We start from the raw sequence: 18567 nt of genomic DNA on the forward strand, positions 1-18567 counted from the left end.
ATGTGGAGTGTCCACAATACAAGGCCATGTGAACGTGCAGAAATGATAACATATAAGAATTTATATAAACCTGTAATTTAATAGAAAATTAATGAACACCTTCTCGCCAATCAGATTTGAGAATTTAACAGCACTGTAGTATGATGTTAAAGTAGTCAATAATGTAACTGCAGTAAATAATTCAAGTTTACAGTAACTTAGTAAGTGTTAGGTAAGTGTTAAGTAAGTTTGATAAGTGTTACTGACATGTTTACACCAGAATTGCAATCAAACTACAATGCAGTTTTCTTGGTATAAGAACGCTATATGAACGCTTATACTTTTCAGAAATTTCCTTTGTTTTTTCAATTTATTTCCACTATGATAATGCTAATTTCTGCTATTACCGCTATGTAAGTTTCAATGTTAGATATATTATCAGCAAGTAAACATCAAGTATTTTTACCTACTGGTCCAGATACAGACATGCTGAATGAGTGCTGTTCCAGATCTGTAGATCTTAATTCTTTTTGTACAGCAATACCTCTGAGCAAAGACCTGTTTATTCTGAAAACTTCTCCAACTAGCTACCCTACTATAGTGAGGGAAGAATAAATACATTTAAATAAAGAAATGTGATCACATGAGTCACCTAATAGAATGAACTATACAAGCAATGCAAATTCATCCGATTCTTTTAAAAGTGCAGCTGTCCTCTTACTGGAGAGCCCAGAGAAACCCAGAGGGATATTTGCTTCAGTCTTCCTATACTGCTTCTCCCTTTCATGTCCATGATTGAAGTCTCTCTTTCAAAGAGCATCAGTGAAACCCATGGCTTTTCTCTGTTAACCCTTCAGCAGCCAAAGACCAGGGAAGTTTTTGATCTCCTTTGAACTTTTGCATTTTCAGAGACAGAAAGACAGATCTTGGTTGTTGTACATGTCACCTATCAGCACACAGGTTTCAAAGTTAAATAAATATGAGAGTATATAATAATTAGGAATAGACTGCAAATCATTCATTCATTTATATACAGTAACAATAGGCATGTGGCATGAACAGACCCTGGACAGGTCACCAGTACGTCAAAGGGTACCACACAGACACACAGACACACACACACACCTATTGGCAATTTAGCATAGCCAGTCCACCTAGTGACATGATTTTGTGAGAAAGTAGATATGGTACTGTTAAAGGATCTCACAACCGAGACAGCACAGATCCGAGAGTCCATCCAAAAGACAGACCATGCCACGGGATGGAATAAAATCAAGAAAACTAAAACAATAACCTAAGTATAAACTAAAACTATAACCTTGAAATACTAAAACAGGGGCATTCAACTAAAATTTGTAGAGTAAAATGCTTACTATGGTCTGGGTAAGCAACTAGCCTGATTTGATTAATGCATAATAATTAGTTATTAGTTCATAGCTGTGAATAAGCCAAATTATTGTTAAGATTTGTTCTGGTGCTTTATGTCAACACTTTTGACTAGCACCAATCACTCTGATCAGGGAGAATAAATGCATAATGCTCTCATTGTCAACTTTTCTTTAAACAAGCCATTCCATCAGTTCACTAGCTCTGGAGATCCCCCATTTGATGAGCAGCTTTCACATAAATAAATTTGTTAAGCTGCTCAAGAGGATTTGCTACAGAAGCTGCAACTGTTCATGTTTAAAGCACTTCTTTATCGGATCTGCTACAGTATTTGCTACAGTACTCAGTTCAGTCCACTGAAATACTTTGCTGCTTCCAGTTGATGATCCCTGTAATAAAGGTTTAAGCTGGCACTGTGGTGATATGCTGATATCTATCATGTAGTGATCAGCCAAAGAAGACTAAACATACAAAGAAGACTGCATCAGTGATGTCAAACCAGTGGACAACTTGAGCCATCATGGCCAAATTAAGACAGAAAAGCTTTAGAAAGGAGATTATACACTTCAGGCTGAAATGAAACATGAACACCGAGAGCTCCAGGCTCTTATTGCTAATGGGATGCCTTGCTACTTTTTTGGAAATTTCTGGGCAATTTAGTGTTCGGGACAGTTGCTAAAGCACTGCAGGGTGACCTAAAGGCTTCTGAGCGGGGACAGGGTTTGGAGGAGAGTCGGATGGGGGCACCACAGATGCCCCAGAGTGCCCATGTGTCGATGTAGTGGGCTAATTAGGGGCACTGATGCCTAAAGACCTCCTCCTGGGAGTCTGACAGATGATTGGCGATGAGGGTAAATTTTCCGCAGCTATGGCTCTGCCTTCTGTTGCCACTCGTTAGCGGAAGAACGATTAAACAAGTGGAACCAGTGGCAAGGAAAAATCATAATTCAGAAAGTTCTGTGCTTTTCCTACTTTGGTGGAAAGTCCAACATTCACTTCGTTTCTCTTTTAGAGGCAGTTCCCCAGAATTGATTAGAGAAGGGTGAATCATAAAAAATCAATCCAACAGCCTCAAGACCAAGAGCAAACATTTAATCAGTATTTATTTTATCCTGTTGAACTGGATGGTAAAGTTCAAATAAATAGGCACAGTGCTGCAGTAGTGACTTCATAGACATATGTTATTTAAACAAGTCAACATGCTGTATTATATATTTCTTAAGAAAACTGGAACCTACAGATAAAATGATCAACAACTAATATACATTATTTTCTATTTATATTTCCAGCATGTAGTGATTGGCTAAAGAACGTAACTGATGAATTGATATCATCAACAGCATGCTGAAAAGTAGCTAAGTTTCTAACTAAGCTCTTAAACAGGCAGTTATGTCAGGGCTTCAAGTTTCTGTTTTCTTTAAAGCAGACCAGATAGTGGGATGTGATTTTTTGAGGGAATTGAATGGTTCAGCTAACGTTACCTAGTTAGCTTGTTTGTTTTTCTGCAACAACATTAAGAAAATAACAACGCAAATTCCTGTGTGATGACTACTTGATAATTCCTCCAATTTGTCTTCAATGTTATTATTTAAATTTTTTACCACGTGCTCACACTGACCACTCAATTCACTGCATTCACAGGTCACTAGTGGGTATTCCTATCTTTAATTTACTGCCAGTTGCCATATTTTCACTGGTCGCACCAGGCTAGTGTGATACCCACACAAACAACAATATCCATATACTTTACTGACTAAAAATTTAAATATTCTGCTGCCTATTTCATGGTAAAATGTTTAATGTACAGAATTATAACAGTGAAAAAAAACACTGATCTTTTTTGGGTAAAGCAAACTCATCAAGCCTATAGCAGCAGAGCAATCACCACTAACTAGTTCAGGAGTAGGAATAAATATGTGGAACCAAATACTGATGACACGTTACTGCAGTTGTCATAAAATTATACAGAAGCTGTATGGAAATTCTTGAACGTGTCTGAGGCAAATAATCAAAGCAATGTCCACCCTGTCCAGCTATTATCTAGCAATAAATTAAGGGGCAATGGCTGGACCAAGGGATCACTGCTTTCACATATCTAACTGTTCTCAGTACATGCATTACATCAAGTGTGTACAGGATAATGGATAAAAAAAAAAGGAGAAGGCGCACTGAGGAACACAGATAAATAACAGAAAGAAAATGTGGCATATGAGGAGACGGAGTGATCCTATCTGAGACACACAGACACACAAAGGCCTAGCAAACAAAGCAGAATCAACAGGAAGCTGACTGGGACAGGTTACAAAAAGAAAGGATAAAAAAGAGGAGTGAAGAACAGAAGATGCAGTACAGGAAGTGCAGTGAGGGATGACAGAGATAAGAGAGCTAAACTAGGTCAGCATTCCCTATCAAAGGCCACAGAGTAGTGTATCAGACGCTACACTACATCCAATTCACACGCTCCAATAAACACAACACATCAAACACATTCAAGGTGATAAAGCTTCACCTTCTGATAGAACTGTCTAGTAAAAATAGTCTCCTGGCATCCAGGCTAAGTGTGTATCTTCTGTCTGACATGACTGAGCTTAACAACTTCCCCTATAGGACCTAAACATGACCATGATACAGAGTTAAATGGATGGTAGTAGTCATGGTTGTGGCTTTTGGGGGGTGGGGGGTAGGGGGTTTGGTAGGTTGGGGGTTGGACTAGTCTGGGCTAGAACGAAATCAGCCCCAGTCTCGCTTCTTCATACCATTCGGTGTATTTTTTTTATAAGATTGTTGGATTATTGCAATTCCACCAATTTAATTCCACCATGTTGAAAAGCATCAAGACTGTGTCATGGAAAAAAATCTCAGAAAAGTTTGACTTAGTATGATGCAAATACAGCAAGTGTTATGCCTGGTTTACACTTCTGCATTCACTTATCTTCAAACACATGAAACACATTTGCACAGACAGTCGCCACTGTACTTGCACATAACATGAACGTGTCCATAAGGGGAAAAAAATGAAAACTTAAATGAAAGGCTCACGTTTCACTGCCAAATCAATGGAGAAGTGGCAAAGTAGTGGATGAGAATCAGTACTAACTCCTGGGTTCTAAATCACTGATATGAATGGATATTAAAGTAGACCATACAGGGAACAGTTGGAGATATTCAGATTTTCTCCAGAGAGAAAGACAAATCCAAGTTAAGAGAATAAGAGAATATATACCCAGCCCATACTGCAGATCATCTCTGAAATGTATTATTTATCTTTTACTACAAAACATTCACCTAACATTCACTTTAGCTATCATAATAACATAACTGGAAACACTGTTTTTGTTTTATACACACTACCAGAAAAAGTTTGGACACACTAGTTTGAATATATTATTTCCACTGTCATAAAGGCATTTGAAAAAAAAATGCAGTGGGTTCACATGTCTTGGAGGAAGCATGTGGTAGCTTTCAGTCAGTGTCTTCTCAATTCATTTATAGGAAGATGTTATTATTTAGTGCAAATCAAATTTGATCTTAACATACAGAAAACACTAACTCACATAATCTTCATATTGTACAATGTATACATGCATAAAATAGCACTGATGTATGTGTGTGTGTGTGTGTGTGTGTGTGTGTGTGTGTGTGTGAGAGAAAGAGACTTGAGCATGAAACTCCCAGCAAAACATAACAACTCTCTGGTTACAAGCATAAAAATACACCATGACATCTGAAGCACAATCTTCAGCAACACCTGACATCTCAATCGATAAAAAATAAAAATTTATTAAAAAAAAAAAAGGACACAGTGACAGATGCCACCCCGTCTACTCCTGCACAGCCTTCCTGAGTCACGTAAACAAGTTCAAGGAATATTTATAAAAATAAATAAATAAATAAATGACACTCCTTGGCACAACACTCCACTGGGTGAGGATGCGGTGTTAAAGGTAAGCTCCTGGTGTGTGACGCTTTTTAGTCGCGAAACCCCCGCAGAGGTGACAGCTGTCTAATACACTCATGTCAGCCAGCCTCAGGCACTGCCAGGATTCAGTGTCAGGATACACTAATGTGGCTCCATATGCAATGTCACACACACGCGCGCACACACACACACACTTTTTTATGTGCATAGCCCTTCTTTGATCATCACGTATAAAGAGCTACAGTGGACAAGATAAGAGAGCAGTGTTTTAATGAGTTCTAACATAAATGCCATTAAGTCAACTCTGACACAGAAGTAGGAGTGTAGTGTATTTTAATTGTACAAGGATTTAACACATGATGCACTGGTGCAGTTGTGCAGTTTTTAATCCCTAATACACATGTTTTTTTTGGAAAAGCTCTTTGATTGATACTATTTATCAGCGTGTAGAACACCAACCTGTTTCAGGTCCTCGTGTGTCGGTGGGTCAGCGAAGCAGTAATGGTGAAAGAGCCCCATTTTCTGGCTAAGGAGACAGTTGATGGTGTGAGCTCGAGCGTTCTGCCACTGCACCAGTCTCACCAGGTCACGACTCAGAGATGCACCGACATCCACAGACCAGTTATAAATGTACACACTCAGCTACAGCCAGAGATAGAGACAAACACAGTGTAACAAATATACAGAGTTACACGTCAATGTATTAACACAAGTGTAGCCCTTTTAACACATATATGTTTAATGAAACACTTATTAAACCTCTACTGCAACCTTTTACATTATGTGTGTAGGTGTGTATGAATCTATTTATGGTTTTCATGGGCTTATACTTTCTAATCTAAAGGGCTTAAAGTAACAACATATTGTAAATAGTGAAGCTGATGCCTTAAAAATATGTTTTAATAAAGAAAACACATTTACATTAGGTTTAACTTTTCTTTGCTCTTACTTCACCTGAGTACTATGTATGGTCAAAGTTCTTATTTTGAATGTTACAGAAATATAAAACACTGGGGCAAAAATGTTCCAAAGTGTTTTATTTCCCTTCCAAATCAGCAATTTGCCAATGATTACAATTTCTTCTTTATTAAAAGAATGGAACATACTTTTTGACTGGTTATAGTTACATTTTATGTTGAGGAACATCCACGAGTTCCTGTTATCGCTTACGTCACATAGCACTTATGTTATCATAGCAGGTATTAGCAGTTATTCCCTATCTCGAGTTAGAGAGGAAAAAAAGCAGCTCGTCATGTTACTGAGCAACTTGAAAGAGCAAAGTCCTCAGTCCTGAAGAGTTTCCTGTTGACTGTTCATGCCCTTACAGGAATTTTCACCGTATCAACAATTATGTGACTTTATTAAATAACACATTTTTGGCTTAAATATTATTATTATAATCCCTCACCTTCTTATGCACTATGCTCATGTGCAGGAACCTCTGGCGTGGAGCCACGCCCTTCCAGGCCTGCCCAGGGCTCAGCCAATCACTGTGCTCCAATGCCTCAAACCTCTGTAGCCCTTTATGAGCTAAAGAGAGACAGTGAGAGACAGAGAGAGAGAGAGAGAGAGAGAGAGAGAAAGAAGAAGAAGAAGAAGAAGAAGAAGAAGACAAAAAGGGAACAATACATTGACAAAGAGGTGAAAAAGAGAGAAAAAGTTTCAGGGAGAAATAGAGACAGGTGGAAAGGAGAAAAAGAAAAAGGAAAAGATAAGAGGGAGGGACAGAGACAGATACACAGAAAGGGAATGGGAAAAAATCAAAAAAGGCAAAGAAGAGACAGAGTGAAAGGCACAGAGTGAAAGAGGGAAAGAAAAGGAGAGGAGAGGAGAGAAGAGAAGGGAAGAGAAGGGAAAACAAGAAAACAATAAATGACTATACTCCATTGTATCTAAATCCTCCAATCATATGCACTGAGTGTGTGTGATTAAAAGAGCAGTATGCTGTGGAGAGGAAGATATGTAGAGCTTATTACTGCTGAGATTAAATCAGAAATAATCTTCATAATGTCCACATAAAGGAGCTCAGCAGTTCTGCCTAGGCCCACACACCGCCGTTCAAAGAGTGTGCTTGAGGAAACACAGCCCTGATCTCACAGTCATACTTCAGCTCAAGAGTTTCACCTCTCACTAACTTTAACCATTACTTTTTATATCTAAACACTAAATTCCAGGGCTACACAATATGCTCAGAATATCGTACTGTAATTATACTGTGTTATATTGTGCTATATCCAAGTCCACTACACACAACTGGTGATATTTCATCAGTTATCAAACTCAATCACATCCCTATTATTTAAATAGCCACTTATGAAATATTTTATTCATATATTCTTCTTTTTTCCCCCAAAAAGATGGCATCAAATATTTCATTCAAATGGTATAGTGTACACTGTGCTTTTTATTATGCATTCTCATCATCTTGTGTTCAAGTGTACTTGCTTGACTTCATCTTTCACTACACAATTTTAGTTCTTACACCTACCCATAAATTGCTGTTGCATCATTAAAACTTGTATGTGTATGTCTGTGGCCATATACTACATGATTTAAACTTAAAATTTCATGACTAAGGTCATATAGTACACAATTTCTTGTTTTTATGTCGTCTTCCATTAACATGACCTTTGCCCACTTCTAAATATTTCTGTCTTTTTCACTGTCACCTGACATATGAGGACGATTGCATATTGATGGAAGATTACAAGTATATTACAGTGTATTTTATTCTGTCTTCTCCTACTACCAGCTAACATTTAGAGAAAATCCACTGAGGCACTTGGAAATGTCACTCTGTCAAATATGCCATGTCAGGACCCTTATATCAGTGAAGAATGGAGAAGAATGTTGGAGAAATACGGCTGGAGAAGTGATAACTGATAGTATAAACACAGTTCTTGATATCAGACTATATGTATATAGATATAAAGACATATATCTTGATTTTATGTATGTTTTATTGTAGGCTGTGTGTCTGTGTATATGAGTGTGTGTGTGTTTTGCCAGGCAGGGCGTCAGTGTTGATGCCTGCACTGGCGCTACACATGTGCCAGACTTACGTGTGAACCTACTAAGCACTGCAGGGTTTTCCTCATCTGAACTCTCTTCTGTGGGCAAACAGAGATAAGCACACACACTGCATGGCAACTCTACACACACTGCTAATGTTACAGAGACACACATATAAACACACACACACACACATACACACATTCACTCAAGTGCCAACATTCTCACTTGTGTCTTTCTCACACAGCCAATCCTCGCTTAGTATACAACTAACACGTGGACATAGCACATACAGAAACATGCGCGCATACACACACACACACACTTGCAACTTTTCCAGTGTCACCGGGCCAGTGCTGGTTCAAAAAACCTGCAAAACCTTCGAACATTAAATTTTTTCCCCAGAAAATATTTCTGATGAACAAATTTATAAATGTCAAAAAGATCAATGACATCACTGTATGAAGGATTATATTATAGAAAAGAACATAACCATTTTGCTCTTAATGGTTTGTTTGTAAAAAGTCTCTATTGTCCCCTGATATTAAGGGAACTATTGTGTAAATTGTGAGGAATTGTGTGAAATGAGTCATAACATAAAGGGGTCGAAAAAGGTCATACCTCACTACACAGTTAATTGGCAGCTGATGTACATGCTGCCAATTAATATAAATCCATGTTTATATGGCTGGTGATAAACTCATTTAATAAACAGAACTTTAAATAGTCCTTACTGTTAAAATACATATGTATGCAACTATACCTGACTTATGGACATTAGTTTTCTGTTCATATTTTGAGGCCACAAAGAGCCCTGTGAGCATAGTGTGCTTTCTCAATAAGTGAACACTGACACTAGAAGGTTGACCCTGTTCCTACAATCAGGCCTTCAACGTTAATACTATAGTATTTCCCTAAGATTATAGCTGGCTAAATCATCGCTATTATTGTAAGAATAAACATTACACAACTGTGAGCTGCTGGATCTCTACACCAGTGTGGATCCAAGTTTGCTGGTTGAGAACTGGCAGTTTTATGAATAAAAATTCCCAGCTCTGGCACTGTGCTGCCGGAAGTGAAAGTTTCTGTAAAAAGTAATGCATACACACTCACAAAGGACACACACTAGAGCATTTAGTAAGAAAAAAAGATGTGAAAACCACACAAGCAGATAGTAAATAGGGAAAGCAGTTTCAAATCAAGTTCAAAGGTAAGTTCAAATTTGAACAGCAAATAAAGCGCAGTAAATCAAAGGCAGGCAAGCTTAGCTCAACAGCAAATGTCTGAGAACAAATGTGTCCTGCTGAGTAGTCAGTTAACCCTTTCATTATTTACTAATCACCCAATGGAAGAGACAGAGCATGATTACTTGATTACTAGAGCAAACCCCATCATCACACAGCCAGCTGAAGGATTACAAGATCCCACATACCACATACATGCCTTATATGGTCACATTAGAATTACAGGCGGAAATTAAATATAATCATCCCTCAACCGGACATTTGAGAAATGTGTAATTAAGTAGTTGGAGAAGCAGGATTTGGGGGAAATCCCTCTAATTTCAGGGACTAAGTGACAAGCTGGATGTTTATTTGTACCTTGCTCCATGCTGTAGTGCCACTGCTGGAAATTGCGGCCAATGATGATGAAGTTCCTGGTGGTGGATGGAGGATGACTGACAGGATGGACGTGTGACAGAGGGACAAAGAGGTCTCCTTGAGGAGTACTGCATGAGACAGGAAGAAATATGACTCCTTAGATTATGAAGGAAAATTAGTATCCTGTGTGCACTAAAAAGCTTCATTTTAATCAAATTAAGTCTCTGTCCTAAACACTAGAATTTAGGTATAGTTTTTAAAACTTCTAGTTTTCTTACAAGAACAAATATCCCAAATTCTAAAACGCACACAGCAGAATCCATTCTGAGACATCCTGATACGCTGTATTCAACAAGAGGTCGTAACTCATAATTCCCGTTCTCACACCAGGAAAAAACAAAGAAAACACCCTCTCAGCTCGTAAATTGCTATTCAGGAACTTGGGATGGTCTTCTCAACTCTGAGTTCCTCCAAGTTCAGCAAGCGATGTCAAATCAACATGGCTGAGCACAGCATTAGCAGTAAACAAAGTAGCACTTCTTACATTTAAATAAGTTATGCTGTATATAGACAAGTATTTACTTTAGATCAATCAACATACAGACATATTAGCTTGTTAAATCCATAACTCTGACTATACAGTTTGCTGTTTTGAGGAGGAAAATACAGATCATGCAGTTCACAGTTAGCTGTCCAGCTTATTGCAAACAAAAAACAAACACTGAGGCGTCCATGTTTTTTTCCCCACTTTGTAACTCAAATGCACAGAAGTCAAAAATGACATAATTCCAAGCTCCACCTTTCCAAGACATATGCACCTATAGTCATTGTAATGTATACTGTCAATGGCCGTGTGTTTTACCCATAATGCTTTGTAAGCATTTATCAGTTATAACGTGGCTGTGAGTAGAGAGTCTATCATTCAAATGATTATGTGAAGAGTTAGCTACACTAACTGAAACATATAGCTAGAGACAGTGTTCATGTGCCAGTAACATCTGGTTTTATATGATGCAGTATCAATGCACTAGGAGTGTAACTCAATGCCACTATCTGTATCTGTTCAGTACTTCAAATATCCATTGCTGTATTAGGATATAAACTTGAAGTAGGAGTGGCCTAAATCAAGTTTTTTTTTAAAAAATATTAATTAATTAATTAATTGTGACAAATGGTGACAGTCTCTGGCATTTCTGAATTAATTAATTAATTAACTAATTAATCAATCAATAAGAAATTAATTCAGAAATGCCAGAAACTGTCACCATGGTCTATGGCAGTTCCTCAACCTCAGCTACATCACACGAGTTCATAATTGGTCCCAACTAAAGATGTGCACAGGACTTTTTGCTTGCTCATTTGGTTATAATTTTTGTTTTTACCTGCCCATAGAAATTAAATTCCAATGAATTAAATTTTTCCAATTCCCAAAAGATAAACAAAGCAGTAGCGCTAATACCTGGACCAGTTAGTTACTAAGGATGATGTGAATACAGTACACAGCCTCACATGTTCTAGTTAACACTGCCTTCATATCTCATAGCTGCCTTGTGCTCACATGAAAGTTAAAAACCTCCCGGTCATGCAAGTTTGTTTTTTTTGTGTCCTGTGGGATCCCAGACTCAATGCGTACCTCTAGTCTCAACTAGTTGCCCTGTAAACCTTTCTGACATGCTTTAAAAAAGAAGAATGGCTCCTATTCATATCTGTATTTCTTTCTGTTTAAAACAATCCGTTCAACGTGAATAAAGTATTTTATTCGTTTTCAGATTAAAACTTTCCTTACCTGACCTGAATATGAATATGACTTGTTACAATAAATTCTACTAAAAGATTTTAACCCTAATTTAATTTTCCATCATTATTCAATAATACAAGCCCATTTTTTTTAATGTAAGCACTAGAAGAACAGAAGAAAAGTTTTTCTTCTCAGTACCTGGTCCTTTCAAAAACCTTCACAGCAGTGTCTGGGGCTAGAGACGACACTAGATTCACCACCTCCGTTATGATGGAAGGAAGGAGGAAGAGAGACGACATTTCCGTTGTGCAGTGCTGGATGGAAGGACAACCTGAAAGAGAGAGAGGGAGAGATTTGTTATAATAATTATTGTTTTTAATATGACTATAACATTCATAACAACAGCAACAACAATAGCAGCCGCTCAAACATACCATGTTCTGAGAGACTGAACCTCACCTAGTTTGGCCATGTAGATGACCCATGGCTGGAAGGAGGATTGATAGAGTGGGTGAAGGGTGCCAATGTCTCCCTCCTCTAACTTAGTCACATGACGCCTGTAAACAGGAAGAGAGAGAGAGAGAGAGAGAAGGCACTTCAGTGACAATGTAATATTGAATGTTTTTGCGAGTATGTTATTTCTGCTGTACGTCTAGCTCTATTTAACTCTCTTTTTATATGTTTTAAATAGCGTAATGATTTTCTTATTAATTTTCTTCTTTTATTAATCCTAATTTGTTCTTGAGTTTATATTAAATGCAACTGTTTAATAATTTCTATCAGGCACTTATTGTGGTCATTGACTTCAGTGGAAAAATGAGTTAAGGACAGTTTTTTTACATAAATCCCAGGTAGCCTTACAAATCTAGCTAAATTTCAGCTACATTACTGTGGATAATTAAATACAAAACTCTATGTGACACATAAAGTTATACTTTATAGCAACACTATTACTGACTGTAGTCCATCTCTTTCTATATACAGTTCATCAGCCTCCCTATTACCTGTCCATCACTGGAAAACGATCATCCCCAGGCCACCACTCGGCAGATATTATTTGAGTATTAATCATTCTCAGCACATCAGTAACAATGACATGGTAGTGTGTGTGGTGCTAGAAAGAGTGCCTCAGGTACAGCAGCACTGCTGGGGTCTTAAGTACGGACACCTACTTTGCCAGTGTACCACTAGAGACTGTAGCTCATCAGGATCAGTTTCTCACCACTGCACTAATGCTGGCTGGATATTTTGGTTGATGGACTTCTGCTCAACTCAGCAATGACTAACAATGAGGTGTTTAAAAGCTATAGCAATGTAGCGGCACCACACACACTAACTTGCCATCTCCATAGCGGTGTTATGGCTGTGATGAGAATGGCCCACCACCCAAATAACAGTTCTGTGGTCGTCCCTTTCTAGTGACATGCTGCACACCTACAATGTGTCTCTATAAAGCAGTGTAACTGATAAAGTGGCAAGTGAGGAAGTGTAGATACAAGGTGAGTGTACCTAACACTTGGAATGTGTGTACCTTTGAGCCTGCTCCCTCTCTACTGCCACAGCTCTCTCATGACTCCACTGCTGTTTGACACTTTCTGTTTTGTGTCTCCGCCGTGACACACGGCTGTCCTCCGCCTTCTCTTGCACAATGTCATCCGTTGTCTTTGGGCTGCCCAGTTCTGACGAGTCCGGTTTACTCTAACACACACACACACACACACACACACACAAATATTGCAATCTATCTATTGTATTCTTACATTCCAATAGTCATGTGTGGCTGTTTATCATATGTCTATCTGTGTTATATTCTGTACCAAACTGCCTGAACTGTTGGAGCATTTTTTTATTTTCTTTGCAGCATTAATAAAGTAAGCAAGGATCTGTGTTTGTCTGGCAATCACTCTATCAATCTGTCTATCAGGATCTGTCTGGCCATCTGTCTGTAGAGCTGTTTATTCATTTCTATCTGTCTATATCTGCTTGTCTGTTTGTCTGCCTGTCTGTCTTTCTCCCATTTCTGTCTGTTCACTCAAGCCTCTTTAATTACATGAAAGTAAAGCTGTATGTGTGTGTGGGTGTGTGTGTGTGTGTGTGTAGGCTGTTACTAATCTGACTCTCATCTGATGCTGATAAAGACACATGCCCTCAACAAGCATGTGTGGCACCCACCAGTATTTCCCAGAAGCTCCGCCGCATGTTTTTTCCGGTGGGCGTAGTTGACTCAGGAGTGTTGGCTCCAGTTGTAGGGGTGGAGCTTGGGGCGGAGCTAAGTGTGATTGGGACAGGTCCACTCTTAACTGCGGAGGCTCGTCGAGGGCTTTCCTTTACATCTTTACTCTCAGACTGAGAACTGAAGCCTGAAAGACACGGTATCTTTTTAACAAAGACTGACATTCAAGAGTAATTTGTAATAATAAGAAAAATTGACATACTTCACAAAGAGGATGTGATGTTATAATTATTTTTACAACAGTGTACCAAGAACACACTTTTACAGTCAGGTCCAAGAGCACACTGTATTTGTTAAATTAGTAACATTTTACTCAGTTGGGGGTTATTTTTCAAGAATGCATTTTTAAGACTTTTTTTTCCTGTGTCTTCACAGACATATTAGAGACATAGATAACTGATGTTGTCATTCTGCACACAGCAACCTGGCCACAACACTACTCCTTTCTGTAAAACGAATAGTTGTCTATGTAATGTAAACACACTCTCAAACAATGCATATACTAGACATACATAATAGAAAAAAATGACTCTGGGTCTACTGTGTTGTCCTGTGACACCACCTTATTTGTGCTGTGGTGAGTAAGTATCCGTGTAAAGGTTTTATTTCACTAATTTAAGTTTCAAGCTATTGTATAATAGCTAAAACGATTAGCAAGCTTGCTAAAGTTCTCTGCAAACATGAAATAGGAACATTAGCTTATTTATATAAAATGAAGGAAGTTAACCGAAAGAGACGACTAAGCCTAAGCTATATCAGTATAACATGAACATAGTGGCTGTCTCTTGATGACCAACACCAATGATATTGCCTCTGTGTGTTCTCTATGTGTCTCAACCCTACAGCTTTGAGCCAGTATGAACACACAGTTTTTGACTTACATGAAGACAAATATAACTTGACGTGAATAACATGAATTAGCGTAGGATGACCATGTGAATAAAAACAATTCTCGTTAATGGACTATTGGGAAAAAAATTGATTGAGGGTAAATGGATTAGGTGAGTATCTTCTCACTGTTATTATTGTCTTTTTGTCCCGCTTCAGGAACGCAGAACGTCTCCAGACACAGAGGGTTTGGCAGGACCTTCATCTCCATGATGAGATCACACAGTGCGTGGCGCAGCGCTGAGCGGAGTTTCTCCGTCAGCTGCAGAGGGCTCACGTTCCCCTGCTCCCAGATATCGAACCGCACCCGTACTGTGCCACCTGAAAACACACACACACACACACACACACACACACACACACACACACACACAAAGGAATATGTGGGTGAGAGTGTTTATACATCCTGAATATATCCATGATGATGGGCATTTCTAATATTATGGAAAGAATGAAGTTATTTAGTGCAATTTTGGTTAATTATGCTATGATTAAATCTAGTTTTAAATGTACAATCTGACAAGGCACACACTGACTAGGCTCACACTGACACCCACTGCAAAAACAAAAATAATTCAGGAAATATAAGCAAAGAGTGAAATAAACACAGTGCAGGAACTAATGATTAGAATAATGCTGTTTCTCTTCACTGCTATTATACACTAGTAGCTTCACTACTGTCACCTTCCCAAAAGTAAAAGGGTGGTGAGATTTTTAACAAACAAAAAGCCAACTATACCAAAAAAAAAAAAAAAAAACCCATCCAAAACATACATTTTTTGTTTTTCATACATAAATGTAAACAACTCAAACATCTGTTTACATCTATGATATATAGATTATCTTACTAGGGTGTTTAATTTTGAATTCGGACATCCTGCATCATACAAACAGGAAAAAAAAAAAATGCTGAGTGCCTCAGTGGCCAGTTGGGTTTAGCCATATTTAAGGCATCCTACACTATATTAAACCAATAAGAAAGTAGCATTTATTTAATATTTTTTTGTAATATTATGTACTATATATAATCTGCTTCACTGTACATTAATTAAAAAGAAGTCCTCGCCACCATTTGGTTCTGAAAAGCAAGTTTATAACAGACCTTCTTATAGATCTTGATCTAAATCTGGATTTCTTTAAAGCTGCTTTTTTTTTTTATAGAAGACTATTGCTTCTATTGTTAAAAGAGCTATACAAATAAAACTAAACTGAATCTAAATAGTTACCTGTGCTGGGTTTTCCTGAATCCATTTTCACCACAGATGTGAGGCGCTCAAACTGCTCAGGCTGGAGAGAGATGGAGGCGGCCTCTCCTCTCGGTGTAGCACAATCATGAGCAGAGATATACAGAGGCTGATCCTGAGCATCCACGAAGGACAGTGCAATGCATGCAATACCTGTGGAAAACACCACGCACACACACACGCACACACACACCTGTTAGAAGTGGACCGTAGCAACTGATGGAGCATAGTGCAAGATGTGTAAGAGGCATTTTCTTAAATGCAATTAGCCAGCCAAGACTTTCTGTGCACAAGGCAAAGATTAATGCTTATTATGCATATGCAAGCGAGAAACTTAGTGGGATCTATAAATGCCTTAAACGCAGCACGGAAATTAAGTGAGAAGGCAGCGCTTATCCTGTCCACTGTGGATTCTCTGAAATCCAAAGTGATGATTTTCTTTATTGCACATAAAATTCCAAGTTAAGTTATAAACAGGATATTTCGCCCAATTTTATCATCCATTTGTACTATGATGCTTTTTCGGAATCACAAGTGAATCTACGGTTCAGTCAGATCAGAGTTGAGTGTGGGCTTCCGGTAGTGTGAGAGGGCAAATGAGTGAATATAAAGCCTTCCAGTTTCGCTCTGGGAATGTCTGGAAGCTGCAAGAGATTCTCAAACATTTTTCCAATAATAGCGTGAGACGGTTAGGGATGTGATTAACTAGCTGAAACAAGCAACAGCCATTTACAGAGCTAGGAGAAATTTTTTAAAATGGCAAAAATTAAAGTTTTCAGCGGAATACAAATAATACAAATAGCACTGACAACAAAATCTAAGAATTAAAAAAAGATTAAATACAGACAAACAAAATTACGCAAATACAGTAGTAGCTTCGTAATTATTAAAAAGTGCAAAAGCGCTGATGTGTGAATAGTGCAAAAGTCCAGTAAACACTGAATAAAAAATAAAAATAAAAATTATGGACCAACAGTGCAGTAACAATTCAATTTGAGGAAATGTAGAACAGTCCAAGTATTAATGTCAGGTGGATGAACTAATGATGGTGTTGTATTGTCTAATGGCTGAAGGGAGAAAGGATCTGTAAAGTGCTCCTTTCTGTAGCGAGGCAAAAGTAGCCTGCTGCTCTGTGAGTCCACTTGTGCTGCACTTAGCTTATCACCCCGCAGCCTTGGCTAGAGGGTGTTAAAGGCACTTGAGGAGTCAAAGACCATGACTCTCACAGTGCTCGCTGTCTTCTCATGTGCAATAGGCAGATCACAGTGTCCTCCACAACCACTCGCGATCAATATGCAAACTGTAGGGGGTCCAGTGCTGTACCCTTAACCTCAAGGTTCAAGGTCTGTCTTGAGACAAAAATGAGATGCATCCAGCAATAGCAGCACCTTTTCGTACAGCGCCAATAGGTTGCGTATCTTGATGAAAATAGTTTAATAAGTTGTCCTTAGCCGGAATTTGAGGTTGCCTTTTTTTGGTTTCTAAGTAGAACACAACACTGACACTCGATCACTTTGACTGGCCTGCAACAATAACAGACAGTTCCATAGAAAACCTTTCGGATTATTAGGAACAGAAGGTGAAACATCAGGATAGGTAAGTAAATAGATGCTGTTACATAACTGTGTATCAGTTGGACTTCTGATCGGAAGGTTGAGAGTTCAAATCCCAGCACCACCAAGCTGTCACTGCTGGGCCCTTGAGCAAAGCCCTTAACCCTCAACTGCTCAGTTGTATAAACGAGATAAATGTAAATGTAGTAAAGAAATGGGACATGTCAGAAAACCATTCGCTTCATCATCCACAGACCGCAAATTCGAATCCCGACAACGCCACAGCCATCTGTGGCTGAGAGTCCAAGAAAGCAAAACTGGCCATGCTCTCTGTGATACTCCCTCTCCCCTGTCAATCACAGCAACACTAGCCAATCGACGGGTGTCTGTGAGTTCATGTATGCAGACAAGGGTGAATAATGCTTTCCTCTGAGGATGTTAAGCTGCCCTGTGACGCAGCATGAGCAGCAGTTCTAAAAAGATGTAGTTGACTGACTTCACGTGTCTTGGGGGAAGCACATGTTGGCCTTCACCCTCACCTGGCTGGTAGCTGTGGCATGACAGGGGACGGTTCCCCCAGTTATGACGAGAAGTCCTGTCCAAAATATTTTATGTGCACTTTACTTTTTTGAAAGCTGTTGGGATTTTATAAGTCTTGTAGTTCATGCTCAGCTTTCCACACTCCAGGCCTGGAGGACATGAGTGACGTGCCTCTAGTGGAGAGAGAGAGAAATTGATGGATCTCTCAATCTGCAACAAACAGCTGCATTGCAACAGCAGTCACGTTCAGTCTGTGTGTGTGTGTGTGTGTGTGTGTGTGTGTGTGTGTGTGCGTGTTTATCTAGCTGCTGTTATTAGTGCACACCATTAGCACTGTGAGTCATGCTCCTCATATGATGGATGAGTGAGGGGGTCATGCACACCATCTGCAGTCCTCTCTCTATCTCTCCTTCTCACCCTTTCTGTCCTTTTCTCTCTCTTTCTCTGTCTCAGACTTGCTCAATCATTGTCTTT

The 18567-nt window shown here is 38.8% G+C and overlaps 1 protein-coding gene across 14 annotated transcripts in view; it reads right to left on the reverse strand.

The window, feature by feature from the left end:
• szt2 (SZT2 subunit of KICSTOR complex) overlaps positions 1-18567 on the reverse strand; it is a 103448-nt gene that overhangs the window by 25984 nt on the left and 58897 nt on the right. For 13 of the 14 annotated variants that reach the window (XM_034313328.2, XM_034313333.2, XM_034313338.2 and 10 more), the window contains 10 exons: positions 15983-16153; positions 14886-15077; positions 13808-13995; positions 13167-13333; positions 12095-12192; positions 11834-11966; positions 9898-10025; positions 8347-8394; positions 6693-6814; positions 5744-5926 (listed from right to left, as the gene is read on the reverse strand). In XM_034313328.2, coding sequence (XP_034169219.2) covers positions 5744-5926; positions 6693-6814; positions 8347-8394; positions 9898-10025; positions 11834-11966; positions 12095-12192; positions 13167-13333; positions 13808-13995; positions 14886-15077; positions 15983-16153 — 1430 coding nt within the window. The remainder of the gene's footprint in view (positions 1-5743; positions 5927-6692; positions 6815-8346; positions 8395-9897; positions 10026-11833; positions 11967-12094; positions 12193-13166; positions 13334-13807; positions 13996-14885; positions 15078-15982; positions 16154-18567) is intronic. The other variant, XM_034313342.2, reaches the window with a different exon arrangement.

Source organism: Pangasianodon hypophthalmus, chromosome 2, assembly GCF_027358585.1.
Source record: "Pangasianodon hypophthalmus isolate fPanHyp1 chromosome 2, fPanHyp1.pri, whole genome shotgun sequence".
NCBI lineage: Eukaryota > Metazoa > Chordata > Actinopteri > Siluriformes > Pangasiidae > Pangasianodon > Pangasianodon hypophthalmus.